The sequence below is a fragment of the Neopelma chrysocephalum genome, unplaced genomic scaffold (genome assembly GCF_003984885.1).
Source record: "Neopelma chrysocephalum unplaced genomic scaffold, ASM398488v2 Primary Assembly neopelma1_100, whole genome shotgun sequence".
Lineage (NCBI taxonomy): Eukaryota > Metazoa > Chordata > Aves > Passeriformes > Pipridae > Neopelma > Neopelma chrysocephalum.
The window spans coordinates 2319685-2337599 of record NW_020897763.1 but is presented as its reverse complement, the minus strand read 5'-3'; the positions used below and the strand labels follow the sequence as shown (position 1 = coordinate 2337599).

The 17915-nt window shown below is 45.8% G+C and overlaps 1 protein-coding gene across 1 annotated transcript; it reads right to left on the bottom strand.

Moving 5' to 3' along the window:
• Positions 1 to 4054: 4054 nt before the first annotated feature.
• On the bottom strand, positions 4055 to 16243 carry PM20D1 (peptidase M20 domain containing 1). Its single transcript, XM_027695344.1, has 13 exons — positions 16048 to 16243; positions 14209 to 14295; positions 13450 to 13682; positions 11870 to 11956; positions 10968 to 11101; positions 10398 to 10517; positions 9555 to 9630; positions 9268 to 9329; positions 8956 to 9034; positions 7834 to 7905; positions 7264 to 7432; positions 6472 to 6571; positions 4055 to 5703 (listed from the first exon to the last, which is right to left on the bottom strand). The coding sequence occupies exons 1-13, from the start codon at positions 16241 to 16243 to the stop codon at positions 5574 to 5576; spliced, it is 1545 nt and encodes a 514-aa protein (XP_027551145.1). The 3' UTR covers positions 4055 to 5573.
• Between the last annotated feature and the right edge of the window lie 1672 nt (positions 16244 to 17915).

Sequence of the window (17915 nt, the reverse complement as noted above, 5' to 3'; positions counted from 1 at the left end):
CTGACTCGGAAAATCCGTATCTCCCCCGGAACAACCATCCTTCCCTCACCTCCCCAAAACCAAGGCCCACCAAAATGTGACCTTGTTGCTGCCCAGCCCAGCTGCACGCTCAGGAAGTGGAAGCGTGGAGACAAAAGCTGCCTGAGACAAGAACACAGAAATAGATAAAACCCCCACCAGTGCAGAGATCAGAGAGGCAGAGGATGAAAGGGCAGGAAATGGGTTTCCAATTGCAGGGAGCAGGTACCAAAGGCAATAAAGTGTTTGGGAAGGGAAGGGTTTACCACTGAGCTGCAGTTGGATCAGGGAATGTCGTGCCCATGTGTTTTACAGCAGCCACGTGATTTTGGCAGTGTCAAACTGTCCAGCTCTGGGCCAGCACTCAGGAATAGCCTGAGAGCCCACAATGGGTATAGGGTGACTCCCCCTTGCACAGAATGCAGCAAAATAAAAGGGTTTGGCCAAAGTCGCTCAAAACATCCACCTCATCCAGAGCTGACAGTGCCCCGAGAGGTGCCTTTGCTCCCTGCTCCAGCTCCCCCACTCTGTCACAGATGTCAATGCAGCCCCAGCTGCCTTTGACCAAGGATCCTGAAGGAACTGAGTTCCTAATTACTTGCAAACAGGAATCCCAACAGGCAAACTCAAAAACTGGTCATGACTTACCCCTTCAGATGTCAGTCCAGAGCAAAAGCAGCTCACGAGGGCAGGCAATGATGTCAGAGGCAGACTGTGATCTGGGAGATCTGGGAGATGCAGACCCTGGAAATTCTGTTTTGCCAACCTGGAAGCAAACAAACCCATCCCCATCCTTTTTTTTTTTCCAAGGCCCACATGAGCAGTGCTCCCAGCTGTGTTCCTGTGTCACCCACGTGCTGTGACAAACACGGGTCAGCCCCAGGCAGGTCTGTCCCTTGGGCTTTTGGCCATGTGAGAGCTCCTGGCAGAGAGGAGCTGGAAGGTCCTGGTTTCCTGTGTTCCACAAGGCCAGTGGTTCCTGTGAGATAGCAGGGCCATGGACACCTGTCATGGAGGCACTGAGGATGTGCCTCACATTTCGGGTTTGTTCCGGATATGAGCTCTGAGCTCATTTATATTCAGAAATCAGGCTGAAGGAAACATGAACACCACAAGGCTGGTCAGAGCAGAGGCTGGTATTAAAAAAAAGAATAAATGAAAATCATCTCTTTTACTCCCTTCTGTTTCACAGAATCACAGAGTAGTTGGGGTTGGAAGGGACCTCTGGAGATCCAGGCCCTTCCATGGGGTCACCTTTCTACTGCAACACCAGGCACAGTGTTCAAGTGATCTGAGTATTTACAGGGCTGCAATAAACCCTACATTGTGTTGGATTAAAAATACAAGTTAAAATGCATGAAAAGCACCCTGGGAAATGCTGCATGTTGCTTCTAAACCCCACTGCCCAGGCTGTGACCAACTCGTGGGTAAATCCATCAGTGCCAAAGAGCGTTTTCCCTTTGTCCCCTGCCCTCACCACCCTTGCATGGGGTCATTTTCCTTCCTGCTGAGAACTGGCTGCAGCTTCCTCTGGGGCCCACCACCACCCCAGCTCTTCAATCAGCTCAGTGATCTGCACTGAGCAGGGCAGGTCCCTCCCTTCCCCACCACGCTGAGCTCTTTATCTCCACCACCCGCTGCCCCGGGAAGTGTGGGAGCGGAAAGCGGAGCCAAGGCCCTGCACAGCAAACCTGATGTCACACAGCCTGCCCTGAGCTGCTCAGCTGGGCAAAACAACCCCTGGGCAGCACTTCTGCACCACACTCCAGGCACTGAGATGTTGAGAGAGACCTCACAGCTCATGGCAGTGCATCTTTAAAGCGTTGTTACAAGAACCTGAATTCGTGGACTAAAAGGACAAACACGTCTAAAAGTTTCAGAGCACCAGCAAGGGGAGGACTGAACACATTGGCAAGAATCTGTGCAGGGTTCAACCACTGAAGAGCACAGAGTTAAGGGTCACAGGCTGAGCTGCTCCTCTGGAACAGCAAAGGACACTGCAGGCTGTGGCTGAGCAGCCTCCAGATTCCTCAGTGCGTGTCTTGCTCTGGTGAGGGGGAGTTTTCACAGCACCTGCTCGAGAAAATGGATTTTGCCAGCTCCGTGGAACACCAAATAAAATGGCAAAAGAGGAGCCAAGAATGCAAGTGTCAAGTGCCAAGCTGGAGGAAACAACTTTGTAAACACCTTGTTCCTGCGTCCCCCTGCAGCTCTGGGCCTGAACTCCCCGTGGTCACTCGGGGCTGAAAATAAACCAAGCCTTGTTAAACAGAGGGCAGCAACAGAGCTTTCTTTAGAAAATGCAGGTGTGGAATGTGACCTCTTCTCCGTGGTGTAGCAGGCCCACATGTCCCTAGATCAGCTGGCCCACAGCAGGCTGGGATGACTGGACAACTGCAGATATGTTATTTAGGGTTGTCAGAAGAATGGCAGCTTTGTGGACTTGGGGAAGAGCAGGGAAAAAAGGAAGTTGCTATGGATGTAACACAGAAAAATGTTAACACACTGGAATTGGACTAAGAGTGTTCAAATCATTAGTATGACACCAAGTTACCTGTCTTCAGAGCAGAAAATCAGGCTTTTCCTTCTCTGATGAGTCAGAGGTAATTGCTCTCCATGCTCAAGGCACAGTGACTCATGACAACCAAAAAAGCATAGCTCTGAGAGTTAATAATCTGTGTTTTCATGGTGCACTTGGCATTAGCAAGGAACTATTCACACTAAGGTGATCTTAGCAGGAAAGGCCAGCACATCACCTGTGCACTGTTAGTTACAGGATGACACCAAGATTTCACACAGCACTCAGGGTAAGAGACATTCCCAGAAAACTAAAATGAGGTGGAAAGAGAACTGTGGTGTCAGGAGAGGTGTGCAGACACCAAACCATTGAGTGCCCCTTCAGAATAGTGTCAGATGAGCACGACATGGCAGCTAATGTGGTAAAATAAAGAGGCTTAAGAACACAAAGGCAAAGCTGCTGCATGGGAAAAAAAGCACAGACAGTTTAGGAAAAATGGGCAGAGGTGGGGAATGTACCTTTCCAGCAGTGGATCCTGCTGGTGTGTTCAAGGCCCTGGAGTTTGGAGGGCTCAGGTTGCAGCAGAGCTGTGCTGAACACGTCCCCAGTGCAGAGGCACTGCCCAATTTCAGCACTGGCTGATGAGCAGCACTTAATGAGGCTCTGCAGAGAAATCTCATGGCACACATTTGCACAGTACCTGCCAAAACCAGCCCTGCCTTCCCAGAGCTGTTTGCCCTTCACTTTTCCTTCAGCAGCAAAATGAACCTTCAGATGAAAGTGCTTTAGGGAAGCAATCCTCACCAAAACACAGAGGGGAGGGATTTGGGGTTGGGGATAGGAGATTACAGAATATAAAGGATGCTGTGTGTCTTCAGGGCTCATTTGCTGTTACAAGGGGCAACAAACCCCTCCTTCCACACCACAACAGCATGACCCAGGTTAGGATTTTCACAACCTGTGCTCCCTCATGCCAGTCCTGTTTTCCTATTTCTCCAGGCTGTCGAGGTCCCTCTGACTGGCAGCCCAACCATCAGGTGTTAAACAACACAGCAAAGGCTTTAGACTCAGTTTTACAGAGATTTGCCAGTGAAAAAAACCCAACAACAAAACCTTCCTGCACCTCCCACCCCCGGGGCTGTATTTTATTCTGTGCTGGGCCCTGACACATCACTTTTGCTGTGCCTGCAACAGGAGTTTGCAAGGGGAATGACACCTTCACAAAAGAGCCACAGGCACGTGGCTGAACAAATCACTGACGTTGGGGCACACAGACAAAGTGCAGCAAACCATAAAAGATGCAACTATTTACTGCCCAATAATGCCTGAACAGAGTTAGCTGGTTTTGTATAGGAAGGGGGAGCACCAGGGAGGGTGCAAAAGATTAGAGCTGGCTGGAAAATATGTGGGTTTGTTTTGGTGGAAACTTTATGAATTGCTCCAGTGTAGAATCAGGTGTGCAAATGATTTCACTGCAATTATGCAGTTACATAAAAAGGCTAAACAATAATCAGAAAAGAATCTGAATTCCTTGTTTTATTAGATGAAAACATCAATCTTGTTTCAGTTATTTAGTAGGTGATAGAGTTGTAGCCCTCTGGCCACAATGATAAGATCACATTGCAAATAAATAAGAGAATGGTGAACAGAAAGAAGAGGAATCACAGTTCCATGAGTGTTTTTCAGGATACATTTCAGGGTATTTCCTGTACATTCCAGCACATTTTACAGTATGAATTCAGAGCAGAACCACCACCCATTCCAGTGCATAACTCAGGTTCTGAAAAAGAGACACATCTCTGCAGCAGGAGGAGATATGTGACTGTGTCAGTGTTACAAGGCAGCTTTCACCCAGGCTTTTCTTTGGCTAATAGCAAGGTGTTAATTATTTATTTGTCTAATTAATACTGGTAACCCCAACCAAAGAGACCAACAAGGCCAAAAGAATGCTTAACCCTTTAGTGCTATCAAGGACAGGCAAGAAGGGCAAGATGAAAGAGAGTCAACATCAATGGCCTGTCTATCCCAGGATTCCCAAAGAGCTGAGGCAGTGGAAGTGCTGCAGCAAAGTGAAAACTGCACAGGCAGTGAAGGAACAAACCTCTGATTCCACTGAACTGGAAGAAGCTGAAAGGCTTCACATCTTTCACAATCAAGTTCTCAGAGAAGCAAAGGAGAAACATACAGTACAGAACTGATTCAGTGAAAAGAGAAAACAGATGAGCAGACAGCACTGGTTTAGTTTCTTATTTCAAGCTGCAATCCCTTATTCTGACACCCAGCTGCACAACATACCCTGTGCCACACCAAAGAGTCAGGGAGAAAAATAAAAAAAAAATCACTAAGACAGGAAGAAAAGTTTTCAGCACCTCATCAGTTACAGCAACTTCTGGAGCTCAGTATTTCAAAACAGAGTCAGAAATCAGTGCATGAATGGGAGAGCTTGGGAATTAACACTGACACTGGCTGAGAGCACCTTGGATGCTGGCTGAGAGCATCCCCTGGGGAAGCAGCCTGGCAGAATCCCCTTGGGAAAGCAGCCCAAACCCAGCAGTGCAATTTTGAACTCTTAGTGTGACTCTACCAGGGACATGAAACCTTTCAGCACGTCACAAACCTTCCACGTGAGCTGCTGACAGACACCTCATTTAAATTAATGAAAAATCCAATTAACTGTATAAAATGAGTTTGCCAAAAGCCCAGAGGATGATTCACCTCTTACTGGCGAGTGACTGCTGATTATAGCTCAGATTTTTAAGTGACAACCAATTTCAGAGGCTTAAAGAAAGTGCTGAAAAAATTAATATCAGATTAATGGCTGCACCTCAGACCAGGGAGGAGCAGAAATCGGGGTTGGTTGTTGTGTTTTATCCAGGTTCTGTGGCAAACCACACATTTTCCCAAAGCAGCAAGCTTTTTCCCTCAGTATGTAAACCATGATACACAAACCCCAAATTCCAGGTGGAGCTCAATGCCCAGCACAGAACTGCACCTTCAGCCCAGGCCACCTCAGCAGCTGCTCCTCTCAGGGTGTCTCTCACAGCTCGTGGGAGCTGGAGTGGGGCTCTGGAAGAGTGTCAATGTCACAGTTTTTGATGAGCTGAAAGAGGAACTCGACCTGTTTCTCATAATTCTCAACGGAGATTCTCTCATTCAACCCATGGATCCTGGAAGAAAAAGAGGAGTGTTTTTTATTCCAGTGACCCTCCTGCACATACCCAGCACCCTACTTGCCTGTTGGCTTCATAAAACCATGTACACCATAAAAATACAGGAATATACAGCAAATTCTGCACTATAAGCAAACCAAATTTACTGATTTCTAAGGCTCAGAGCAAAACAACTACGTTTGTGGTGCATGTGGAAAAAAAATCCTAACAGTATTCCAGCTCTCTGCCCATTTCTTGGCCAGTTATGTCACTGTCTTGTACAGGAGAGAACACTCTTCTGCATCATCTGCACCTCAGTAAAATGACACATCTAATAGGTGCTAAATGAACAAATAATCCCTTGCATGATGATCTTGTTATCATTTTACTTCAGGAAACCCAATTTCCAGCTTTAAGGTGCAAATCAATTCAGAGTGGAATGTGTCCAAAAATATGAATAAATCTCCTGGAAGGCCAACTACCAGAACACCACCTTTCCCACTCCTGCACCACAGCATTGCTGAACTACCAAATGAAACACCTAAATGAGTCCTGCCTGCATTTGAAGGAATAATTAGTAAGGCCTGATGCTTTCCCAGTGTAATTTCCACCCCGATTAGAGCAGCACCCAAATCTGCAGGAAATGGGTGGCCTGGCCAAGCGTGAGGCCACACCACGGGCACGCCAAGGTACACAAGGCTGGGTTTCCTTCTGCCTGATGCAGATGGATCTTGTCTTTCCCTGCTCCCCAGCCCAGCAGCTGCCCACAGCAGGCAGAGAGAGTACCTGGGGAGATCCTGTGCTGTCAGGAGCAGCGGGTTGAAGCGGTAAATGGCGTTGGTGACGTTGGTGAAGTGCCTGCTGTCCGTGTTTCCAATGCACGTGCCTGGAAAACAAGTTCACTCTGCATCACAGCAGCGATTTAATGACCCACATTTCCCCCAGGAGAAGGGAAAGGCAGCTGATAACAGCTCTGTGTAACCACTGCCTACACCAAAAGCAGCATGGCTGGAAACAGTGGGTTGGTACATCCTGGAAGGACGTTCTCTCCTCCAGGAACAGGAGCTGAACATATAATTCAGTCTAAGAACAGCCATGACACTCAGCCTCTCCCAAAATTTAAGCTTCAAACTGCAGTCCAACAAACACTGCAGAACTAGGAAGGAGCTGCAAGAAAGGGAAGGGGCTGGGATCCTAAGGAACAATACAGAAAAGCAGGAATGGCTTTGCCAGCTATGAAAACAATAAAAGAACTAAAGCAAGAAGACCTCCTCCTCTCCCTCACAATCCCTTTCTTCCCTGAAGAGATCCCTTTGTATGTGCAGAGAGTCCAATTCAAGGCTCATTGTTCCTGTCAGCTTCCTGTTTGCTTTTTTAATTCCACTGCTAAAAAAAACCAACATTAAAACTTTTAAAGCATAAAGAGGGAACGGAATAAAAAGAGGAAAAAACAGCTGTTTCCAGTAGTTAACAGCTGGGGTGGAGAAGTACACAGCAAATGGAAACAAATGGGGGAGGGGGCAGAGAAAAGCAGGGCAGAAGCTGGAGAGGAAACAATTATCATGTGCCTGCTGTTACCTGGGACTACACTGTCAACATCTGGGAAAATATCCAGAATGGTTTTTTGAAAAATATGGACTGCAAATGTCTGCTCATCCCAAGGACTGATGGGGAGTGGATCAAAGGCCTCTACTACATCAATCTTCACTCTGTCATCAGCAATGGTGTTTCTAACTGCCTCCAGCACCTGTGGGTAAAACACAGAGATTAAATGAGCACAAGAAATGAAAAAGCATCCCTCAGAGACATCAGCAGATGTTCTGCTTTCCAGAAAACATTTGCCTGTGAACTGTCAATTGTGGCTGCAAATACAGATGATAGTTAAGATTGAAACTGTGTGTCAGCCTCTCTTCCTCTTCTTCAGGGGATTCTGACACTTCAGCTGAATTTTTGAACCCCAGTGCAATCAGTGTCTCAAGGTGTTCATGAACTGCTTCAATCCTGAAAGGCAGGGGGTCAACCTGCTGCTCTTGGGAGTTATGTCATACAAATCATCCAGAAAATCCCATAATCACACATGATCCATGTGCTCTTTGGCACCAAAGAATTTGGAGATCTGAGGCCCCACAGTGGGAGGGCAGGGGGTACCTCAGCAGCCGTCTCGGCCGAGTGGATCCGGAAGTTCACCGTGGCTTTTGCAGAAGGAGGGATGACATTTACCTAGAAAAAAAAAGGAAGGACCAAAATTAAAAGGAAGTTAAAAACTGATTAAAATGCCAACTGCAAACTCAGAAACTCAAACAACTCTAGGCCTCAGCCTAATGCTTCACTATTTCCACTTAGTGTGATATCTCTGTGTTAAAATACTCATTTAAAATGCAGATAAATACACAAAGGAATATTCATAAATCCAACAAAAATGAAATTAGCTCTTATATAGAAGTTTTTATCTTGAGCTAAGCCCTCTCCCTTCAGAAACTTTACACTGAGAAGTTCTGAAAGTTTATTTTGGTTTCCTTTTTAAGCACTACTTTCATCTCATTATCATGTTACGAGATATAAGTCGCTTAACAAATGATGTTACTGAACACACATAACTCTTCTTTTCTACAGAATTAATATTTATAACTTTGTTAAACAAAAAGTGTATAATCTTTAGGAAAAAGACATACAAGTAACCAGGGTGTCAGTTCTCTCCTGGCCACTCCGTGTCACTGTTCAGCCACTGCATCTTTGTTTTCTTGTCCAGTGATGCTTTTCAGTAACAGATTTTTTCCAGGGACACACCAAACAGCCTGTTTATTTTCCAGGGCTACAGTATTTTTGAACAGCTACACCTCCTTATCAGGGCAAGATCTGGCTGTATCAGCCAGAAGCTGTTATCTCTCAGTCCAAGGTGCAAACTAACCCTGCTTAAGGCAAACACCAGACCTGTCCTACAAACAGGAGACCCCACCTGGGCCAGGGAAGTGCTTATGACTGTGAGTTTCAAATACTGTCATTGATATTTTGTAGGATTACACAGAAAACACTCTTTCTTATCTGTCCTAAAGCAGTAACAATCTTAAAAGCTGGTTGACAGAGATCAGAGACTTCTGAGAGGAAGCAGTTTTCAACTGTAGCCAAATCCAAGCCACATCTGAAGTAGGAATGAGACTGGTGGTGACAAACAGGGCCCATACTGATCTTATAAATGGATATAAATAGCTGGAAATCAAATGTCCTAACTGTCTCATCCTATTACATGGAGAAAAATGCATTTGAAACTACCTTGATTCCTGCATTAAACATGGTGACTGCGGTCGTCGTTCGAATCAAGGCGTTGGTGGAAGGTTTTGAGGCAAGAACTCTTTAAAAAACAGAAAGAAACAAACAAAAATTTTCAAAGAGGTTGAATATTCCTAAAACATAAGCACCACAATTCTACAGGCAATAAGCTGAGTGATGGCTTGTTCAATTAACAAAGTGCTTATTGACAGTAAACCACCGAATTGTCTGAACTGTAAAATAATATAACTGTTTTCCTGGGAAGACTAGAAGTGGCTTCCTCTTTTAAGGTTTATCAAGGATCTGTTTTCTTACCTGCTGACAATAGGTGAAAACAGCCACAGATTGCTCATGACGAGATTGAGAGGAAACCTGAACTAAGGGGAAGAAATAAAACCACAAATCAGAAAGTTTCTGGTTCTCAAGAGCACAGCAGAATCACTTGGCTACGGCTGAAACAATTCCAGCAAGAAACAATTATCTGGGAGAAAGGCCAGCTTAAGTCCTTTCCAGGACCTAGCTGTGCTCTAAATTCATAAGCTGGGTTACTCTTCACTTATTAATATGGAAATCTGGGAATGAAATCAAGCTGCTTTCCTCACCTCTGCTGCAAGGTGCTCCATAGTCATGAGCTCTGGCCCGTGGCCAAAGAGGTTGCGCAAGGGATTCTGCTCCAGTCTACAAAACAAACAGCATTTGGAATTTAAAAAAAAAAAAAATAAAGAAAAAATCTCTGGCTGTTATTGCTCCAGAAGGTTGACAGGAATTTGATTTCTGAATTATATTTGAGATGCAATCACACTTAGCTCTCGTGGTGAGTGAAGCTGCGAGCGCAGCTCCACAGATTTCTGGGCATTCCAGTCATATGCAAAGACTTTCTTTGAAAAACAGCTGAAAAAATCCCAAATTCTGACTCCTGTAAATACATGGAAATCTAGGAAAACATCCCAGCAAATTCCACCATGCCTGGACATACTAAGTTTTTCTAATATATATAGTTATTAGCCAATTTGGTATCTACGCAGACACGTAAAGAGACAATTTATGCAGTCACATTATGACTCTACACCATGTTTACTGGCTTGGAGAATTACCAGCTGAGGTAGCAGGCATGTGCAGGAATAAATTCCAGAGAAATCCTGCAAGCCAGACAAAGGAATCTCTATTGCCACAGAGTAAATTAGGGTAGACAGCACTTGTCTTGCTTTTAAAGCATCAACTGACACTGGGAACAGCTGAAGTGAAAAGACACTGCAGACACCTGGCAATTGTCCCTTTGCTGGGAGTTGTATTTCTGCCCTTCAAAGCGAGCTACAAACTGCAATTTCAAATATATTGACAGGAATTTGAAAAAGACTCTAAGTAGATATATTAAAAAAGTCACATATCAGTGACTTGGGAGTCTGCTTGACTGTCTTTGATGTTGGATGACAGGAAACTCTCACCTGGACATGGCTGCTGCAAGAATGCCAATACTTGTCTCCTTAGGAGGAAAGGATGAATGTCCTGGCTCTTTTTCCACAGTGAAGTTCAGAGTCATTGAACCCTTTTCTGTGACAGCAATTCTGCTCAATGATACATAAATAAGTCAATAAATAAACAAATAAATGATTCATGCAACCCCAAACACACAGGCACAGGCTATAGATAAAAACAACTACTCTGTGTAGTTTTGGTATCATAAAAAACACCCAAGAAGCAGCAACAGCGAATCATTATCACAATATTTAGATGTCTGGAGGGCTGATGTCTTGGCTGCTTCTCCCCAGCACAAAATTAAAATGCTTGCAAGGGCTAAGTGGAACATTCTGCTTCTGTCAGCACAGCTGTGATGGACAGCAAGCAAAGGCTGAAGGTCCTTGGCTTGCACTTTGTGCCACTGATGCAGCTTTTAGCAACACCAACGCTGCCCCACGCCTTGAAAACATACTGCAGTGACATTAGCAAGGTCATTAATCACTAATTAATTATTGAAAATGAATCACTTTCATCAGGAGCACTTGTGTTCTCCTTACAGAGCCACCGGTTTCTTCACTCCTGCAATGATCCCATCCAGGACCGCGCTTCCCTCGTCCAGCAAGAAGGAGAGTTTCACTCCTCTGGATTCCAGCAGAGCTGCAATTTTCATTGCTCCCTTCCTACCAGACACCTGGGAGAATCCAGACAGAGGAATTGTTTAGATTAAGGCACGTCATCAGGAGGAATCCTGGAAAACACCTCTCTGCTGACAGTGCCTGTGCTACAACCCCAGGACTGCAGGACATCCCCCGGGGAACAGCTCCAGAGAAACCTGTGCAGAGGAGATTCTCCCAGCAAAATTCCCTGGAGATTGTTAATGGCCTGGTAGCAGATGGATTTATATCCACACTGAGAAGTGCTCTCATTGACCAGTCACTCAGTGTTGCTTGAATTTCTCCTGGTTCTTAGACACAATGATATCTCAGAGCTATAAGCTCCACAGATCAGTCATTTTAAACATATTCATTTTAACTATTAACAATTCTTTGTCTATTTTGAAAATGCATAAACAAACCCACCTCACCTGTCTCTCTGTACCTTTAAGTGGAACATTTCTGTTAGTTCTTCCTGATCATTTGGAACAACCCTATGAATCTTAACCCAGCTTTTTATGTCCACTCAAAAACATGACTCCTGCTGCACCTTCCTTGCAGGAAAGAATCTGAATTCCCCCTGTGTTCTTTTCTCTTTCCTCATCAGACCAAACCCTTTGTCAACGTCACTTAAAGCCAAACAATCAATATATAACTCTGCCCTCGTGCCTGACACAGTATCTACCCACAGAACCAAGAAAAACAGGGAAGACGTTCCAGCTAAACAATGTTGGAGAAATTAAAGCCTTGTTACCTACAAGAACAATGCAAACAACTTGTTATTTCAGTGATAGGAGAGAAAATACCTCTTCATCGTGTCCAATTCCAACATAAAAAGATCGGCGGGGTCTGTAATTTCTCCTCAGCAGAAATTCCAGAGCTTGCAGAATTCCCTGCAGGAAAAGAAAATGTGTTGTACCATCCCTGGGTGTTAATAAGGAGAATAAATATAAAAGGATGCAGTGTGATGTAAGAGAAGTGTGATGCTTTCACAGCCCTTAAGGAGACTTTGTTCTGCTCACAGCTGAGCGTTGATTTCTACGGCTCCTACTGAGGATATTCCCATTCCCTGGAAAAAACACTGTAATATTTGTGTTGATAAGCATAATAAAGTTGTAATTATCCAAGGAATTCACTGTTCCCTGAAACTGCCTGTCCCACACACACATTGGCTCTGCCCTGAGCCACCAAATGCAGTGATTTTAGTGAGCAGTGTATTTTGTACAAGGAGGGCCAAGACAACAGAAAAAAAACTAAAAACTTAATTTGAAGAATGAGAAACCAGATCTACCATTTGCTATGGCAGATATATATATTTATAACAATATATTTGCCATATTATCCCATCTCACCTGTTTTTTCAATTTAAACTACTTAATTTTTCACATCAGAAGAAATAATATCTTGTCAGTGCCTGTTTTTACCACGTTCACTGAAATTGCTCATTTTTTTGGTCCCTTTGTGGAGTTACTTGTGCAGTTCACAGTAGGAGGAAGCACCAAACCAAACTTTCAAGTTTCAAAAATCGATGATTAAATAACCTGAAACTTTCTAGGAGTGTGGCCTATGTCACAATCAGCAGTCACAGCATCCCTGACATTGGTTTGCTAAATATTTATTTAAATACTTAATCACCACAAGGCACAAAGGCCCATTTTCCTTATTAATTTTTCCATCAACCTTTCCCCAATGAGAAATCTTGCCCAGATCAATCTTTTCTGTATTTTATTCTTCTGAAATGTATTTAGCACAACAGCTCTTTGTTCTGCCACAGACTGGATAAAAGATGCAGGGTTATTTGTCTATCCTATTAAATATACATTATTTAATTTGAAACTCAAGCCTTTTAAAAGGGCCAAGTTTGGCTCTGAATGCCTGTGTGACACCTGGGAAAAAGGAAAAGGTCTATCCCTGATTTCAAACACAACATTTGACACACAATCATGGAATGGTTTGGGTTGGAAGGGCCAGTAAAGATCATCCAGTCTCACCCCCTGCCATGGGCAGGGACACCTTCCACTATCCCAGTTTTCTCCAAGCCTCATCCAACCTGGCCTTGGACACTTCCAGGGATGGGGCAGCCACAGCTTCTCTGGGCAACCTGTGCCATAAAACTTTAAATATGGCATTTAACCAAATAAATCTGCATCTGTGAACATGTTCTTCTGATTCTTCTAAGAGCTTTAACTCTGCTTTCTTCAGTAATCGTGGTCACTCCATCTCTAGGAAAAGTTGGGAGAACACTGCAGGGCTCAGGAAATTATCACTAATTAATTTACAGGGGGGGCAAGAGAGACAACAGAGTGGATTCCAAGAGAACAGACTCCTCCAATTTACCCTTTCCAGGCTTTTATCTTGCTGAAATGACATTACCAAGAGGACGTACTATGGCAGAGTTTTTGTTATCCAGCGTTCCTCGTCCATAGATGAAACCTTCGTGCTCTGCAGCTGAGAAAGGAGGGAAATCCCAGCCCTCGGGGGGAGCAGGCACAACATCCATGTGTGCAAGCAGCATATAGGGCAGCAGGTCAGGGGCAGAGCCCTGAACAGTAAAGAGGTGGCTGTATTTCCCTACAATTTCATGCTGGATGAACTTTGAAGAAAATACAGCCGGGAAGACTGTTAGGAAAAAAATTAAAAACACATGTAAAAGAAAAATTAACAGTAATGTGCAATGCTATCATTGTATATCCCATAGGGTTGTCACCTACTTAGCCTCAGGGGAGCACTGCAAATAAGACTGATCACAGGAGAGGACAGAAGTTCTCACACTTGTACCAATCCATCTCACTTTGTATTTAAAACTTTCCTAAATAAACCAGGAATTCTCAGTGCTGGAGCAATGATGGGACTGCCAAAAAAAAAGCTGAAGCAGCAGTAGTTATCCTCTTTTTTTTTTCTAATGGCATTTAACCATCTCAAGGACCAAACACCACCAGTGCAATAAGTTGTTTAAACCTTCTCTGTTCAAGCTTTGGCCATGGATACCCCAAAAATAAACATGTGCCAGTTCTGACAGGTCTTTCTTCAGCAAAAACAAACTAAAAATCTGTTCCACTGTGTTCAGGAACCATATATCACTCTCCAGTTTGTTTATGAAAATGCAATCAAGCAGCAGAGATTGCTGAGAATGGAAGTTTAGTACCTTGCTGAATGTAACTCCCAAATTCTGCCATGGCCGTTGTATTCAAGTCATCTGGAGACACAGACACAGTTGGGATTTTAATGGCACCTTCAATGAAACACAAACCAGAAATCACTCAGCACTTGAAATCAAACAATACTTGAATTGCCATTTGAAAAGGGGAAGTATATTTATGTTCCTGAATATTTTCCAGGAGCTTTAAACATTATTTCACAGCACAGCACGAGCTGCCACTATCAAAAAAAGACTGATGTGCTTCAGCTGAGCTGTGCACACGCAGCCACCAGGATTTCCTCACAGTTCAGCCAAGGCATTTCTGTAGATAATTTGACTCCACTTTTCATCCTGAAGTGTTGAATGATATCGTTAGAAATGCTACTGTCCAGGAGCAGCTGCAATTTGCTTGGGTGATCTGATTCCTCATAGCCATAAACTACTCTGGCAGCTGAACAAGCAGCTTAGTTGGCAGTTCAAGGTTCTTTCTCAACAGTAACTTGTGTTGTGATGGCGAGAGTGTTATTACACAGACTGCTCTAACTATTAAAATATATAAACAGACAGGTCTTTTGTTGGTTCTTTTAGTCTGCTCTGTCATTTAAACAGGCTCAGACACAGCTGCTCTCCAACATCCAGCCACTGTGCTGCAGAACACAGGTTTAACTTAGTCCCAGTCCCAGCTGCCTTTCCCAAGAGCATCTGTCAAGTGAGGTTACAGATTCTTTTGAGATCTTGTGACTCGACAATTAACACAAAAATCTATTGTGACCCTTCATTTTCCCATTAAAAAAGTATGCAAACATGATTTGCTAGGCAATAAATCCTACAAACCAGCAAGGTATGAGATTTACACACCCAAGCCCTACTTGAACAGTGCAGGGCTATCATTTTATGCCAGATTGTGGTTTCCTGCACACTGCCAGCCCTCCTGAGATCTAAAACCCTCCAATCTCCTACGTCACACAGCACAAACACAGACAGGGGTCACAGCCTGGCTGCCAGTGGTGAGCAAGAGAGGGAAAAAATCCCGACAGTGACTTATCCAGTGGACAAAGGGATGTCTGGAAAACACCCTCACAGGTGCCTGGTGCTTTTCTGGGTGTAGGAGCAGGGAATGGTGGAGAAAATCAACACTTGGCGAGAGCTGGTTCAGGAGATTCACAGCATCACTGAGGTTGGAAAAGACTTCTGAGATTATCAAGTCCAACCTGTGACCAAACCCCACCAGAGCACTGAGTGCCACATCCAGGCCTTCCTTGGACATCTCCAGAGATGGGGACTGCACCACCTGACTGGGCAGCCCCTTCCAATGCTTGACACCCTTTTCCAGGAAGAAATTTCTCCTGATGTCCAGCCTCAATCTCCCCTGGCACAGCTTGAGGCCATTCCCTCTCTCCTCTCCCTTGTTCCCTGGGAGCAGAGCCCAACCCTCCCCGGCTCCCCCCTCCTGTCAGGGGGTTGCAGAGCCAGAAGGTCCCCCCTGAGCCTCCTTTTCTCCAGGCTGAGCCCCCTCCAACTCCCTCAGTTCTCCTGGTTCTCCAGCCCCTTCCCCAGCTCCGTCCCCTTCCCTGGACACGCTCCAGCCCCTCAATGTCCTTCCTGAACTGAGTGGCCAGAACTGGACGCAGCGCTGCAGGTGCGGCCTCACCAGTGCCCAGCACAGGTGACAATCACTCCCCTGGCCCTGCCGGGACCCAACAGCCGCTCCCTCCCCGGCAAAGCACCCGAGGGGCGGCCGCCTCCACACCGGTCCCACCCTCGCCCTGGGTCCCGCCCTCAGGGGGGGCCACCGGCCGTGTCCGGGGGGCGAGGGGGGCACACGCCGTGCGCGGGCCCCCTCACCTCGCAGCGCCTCCTTCAGCTCCCGCCGCTCGCCGGCGCTGAGGGCGGCGGTGCCGGCGCTCCGCGCCCACAGCCGCGGGACCCCGGCCGGGGGCCGCAGGACGAAGGCGCGGAGCAGGACGGCTGTGGCCACCGCCAGCACCGCCGCGCCCAGCGCCAGCCCGGCCGCCATGGCCGCCCGCCGCCCGCCCGCCATGCTTGCAACGGCCGCGCCCGCGCCTGAGAGGCCTGGCCCGGAGCCAATCGGCACCCGCCTCGCGGGCGCGTCGGCCAATGGGGTTGCGAAGTGGGTGGGTTGTGCTCGCCCCCTCCGCGAGGGCTGCTGGGAGTTGTAGTTTGGTGCGGGCATGGCGGTGGGCCATGGGGGTGGTTCCCTCAGCCCGCCCTGGAATCGCTGAGTCACGGGATGGTTTGGGTGGGAAGGGACCTTAAAGATCATCCAGTTCCACCCCCTGCCATGGGCCGGGACACCTTCCACTAGCCCAGGTGGCTCCAAGCCCTGTCCAACCCAGCCTTGGACACTTCCAGGGCTGGGGCAGCCACAGCTTCTCTGAGCAACCTGTACCAGGGCCTCCCCACCCTCACAGGGAAGATTTCCTTCCCAATATCCAATCTAAAAACCTTCTCTCTATCAGTTTGCAGCCATTCCCTCCTGTTCTGTCGCCCCAGTCTTTCCCTGGGTTCCTTGGGAGGATCAGCCAGGACCAGGCTGAGGAACATCCCAAGGCAGCCACAGTGTTGTGCCCTGGGTGTGGCAGCCCCACTCCTGACAGGCTTTAAATCCAAAACGTGCCACTTCTTTCCATGATTCCACCAACCAGCACAATGGAACGGTTGTTCTTCACTTCTTTACAGCTGTCCTGTACTGGATGTGAAGATTTATCCCACTTTCCTATGGCATAAACTGTCCCCGGATGCCAAATACCAGATGGGAACAGCCACGGAAATCCTTCTCTCAAATCAGCAGAAGCAGATGATTGTTCACATATTCTTTATTATCAAAAAAAAAAAAGAATGAAACCAATATTAAATTAAATAAATTACAAACATTTCTGAGCTGGTTATACATCATGCATTTACCAAGGAAGGCTTCAGAGCCGTCACACATCAACATGACTGTTATTTAAGAGCAATAAAGGGACACTGGAAGCTGAAAATTTCACCAGCGTGAATTTGAGCTTCCCTAATTCTCTGCCCAGGCATTTGGAAATTAAGCCTTTGGCCACATTGTGCCTCCAGCAGTGCTGATATTACATTTATTGCCAGAATTAACCCATGGCTGCAGAAATGAGGTTTCCTTCTGCCTGGGTCATCAGATTTCAGAGCAATCACTGCTGCTTTCTATCTGTCTCTCCTGACATCCCATCCTTTCCACTTGTAGGATCCCCACAAAATACAATCTCTCTTTTCTGCACGGTCTGTTGCTCTGAGTCTTCCTGAAATCAGCCTCCTGCAATGAATCCCGAATGAAGAGCTGGAAATTGGAATTTTCCTCTTTTAATGTGATGCCACCTCAGAGATACAGAAATATTGATTAGGATAGCTTCTTGTTCCACTGCACCAACCTCTTTGTTGCTCTTTTTTTCAAAGGAGCACTCAGGCAGTAAGTAAAGACCATGAGTAATCACCCTCAAAGATAATTTAAGAGACTTAATCTCTTGATTTTACCTTGTAGAACAAGCTAGACATGGTTCTGGAGAAATCACTGCTGTCTGACATTAAAATAAGGAATAACCATTAGCTAGTGGGTTTTTTCTCTTGGAAACTACCCTCCTTTGGTTTTATTATTCTTTCCTGCACCACATAATCAGGAACTGAGGTAGAGAAATGGTGACTTAGTTAATGAGATGTTGCATAAAACCAAGCTG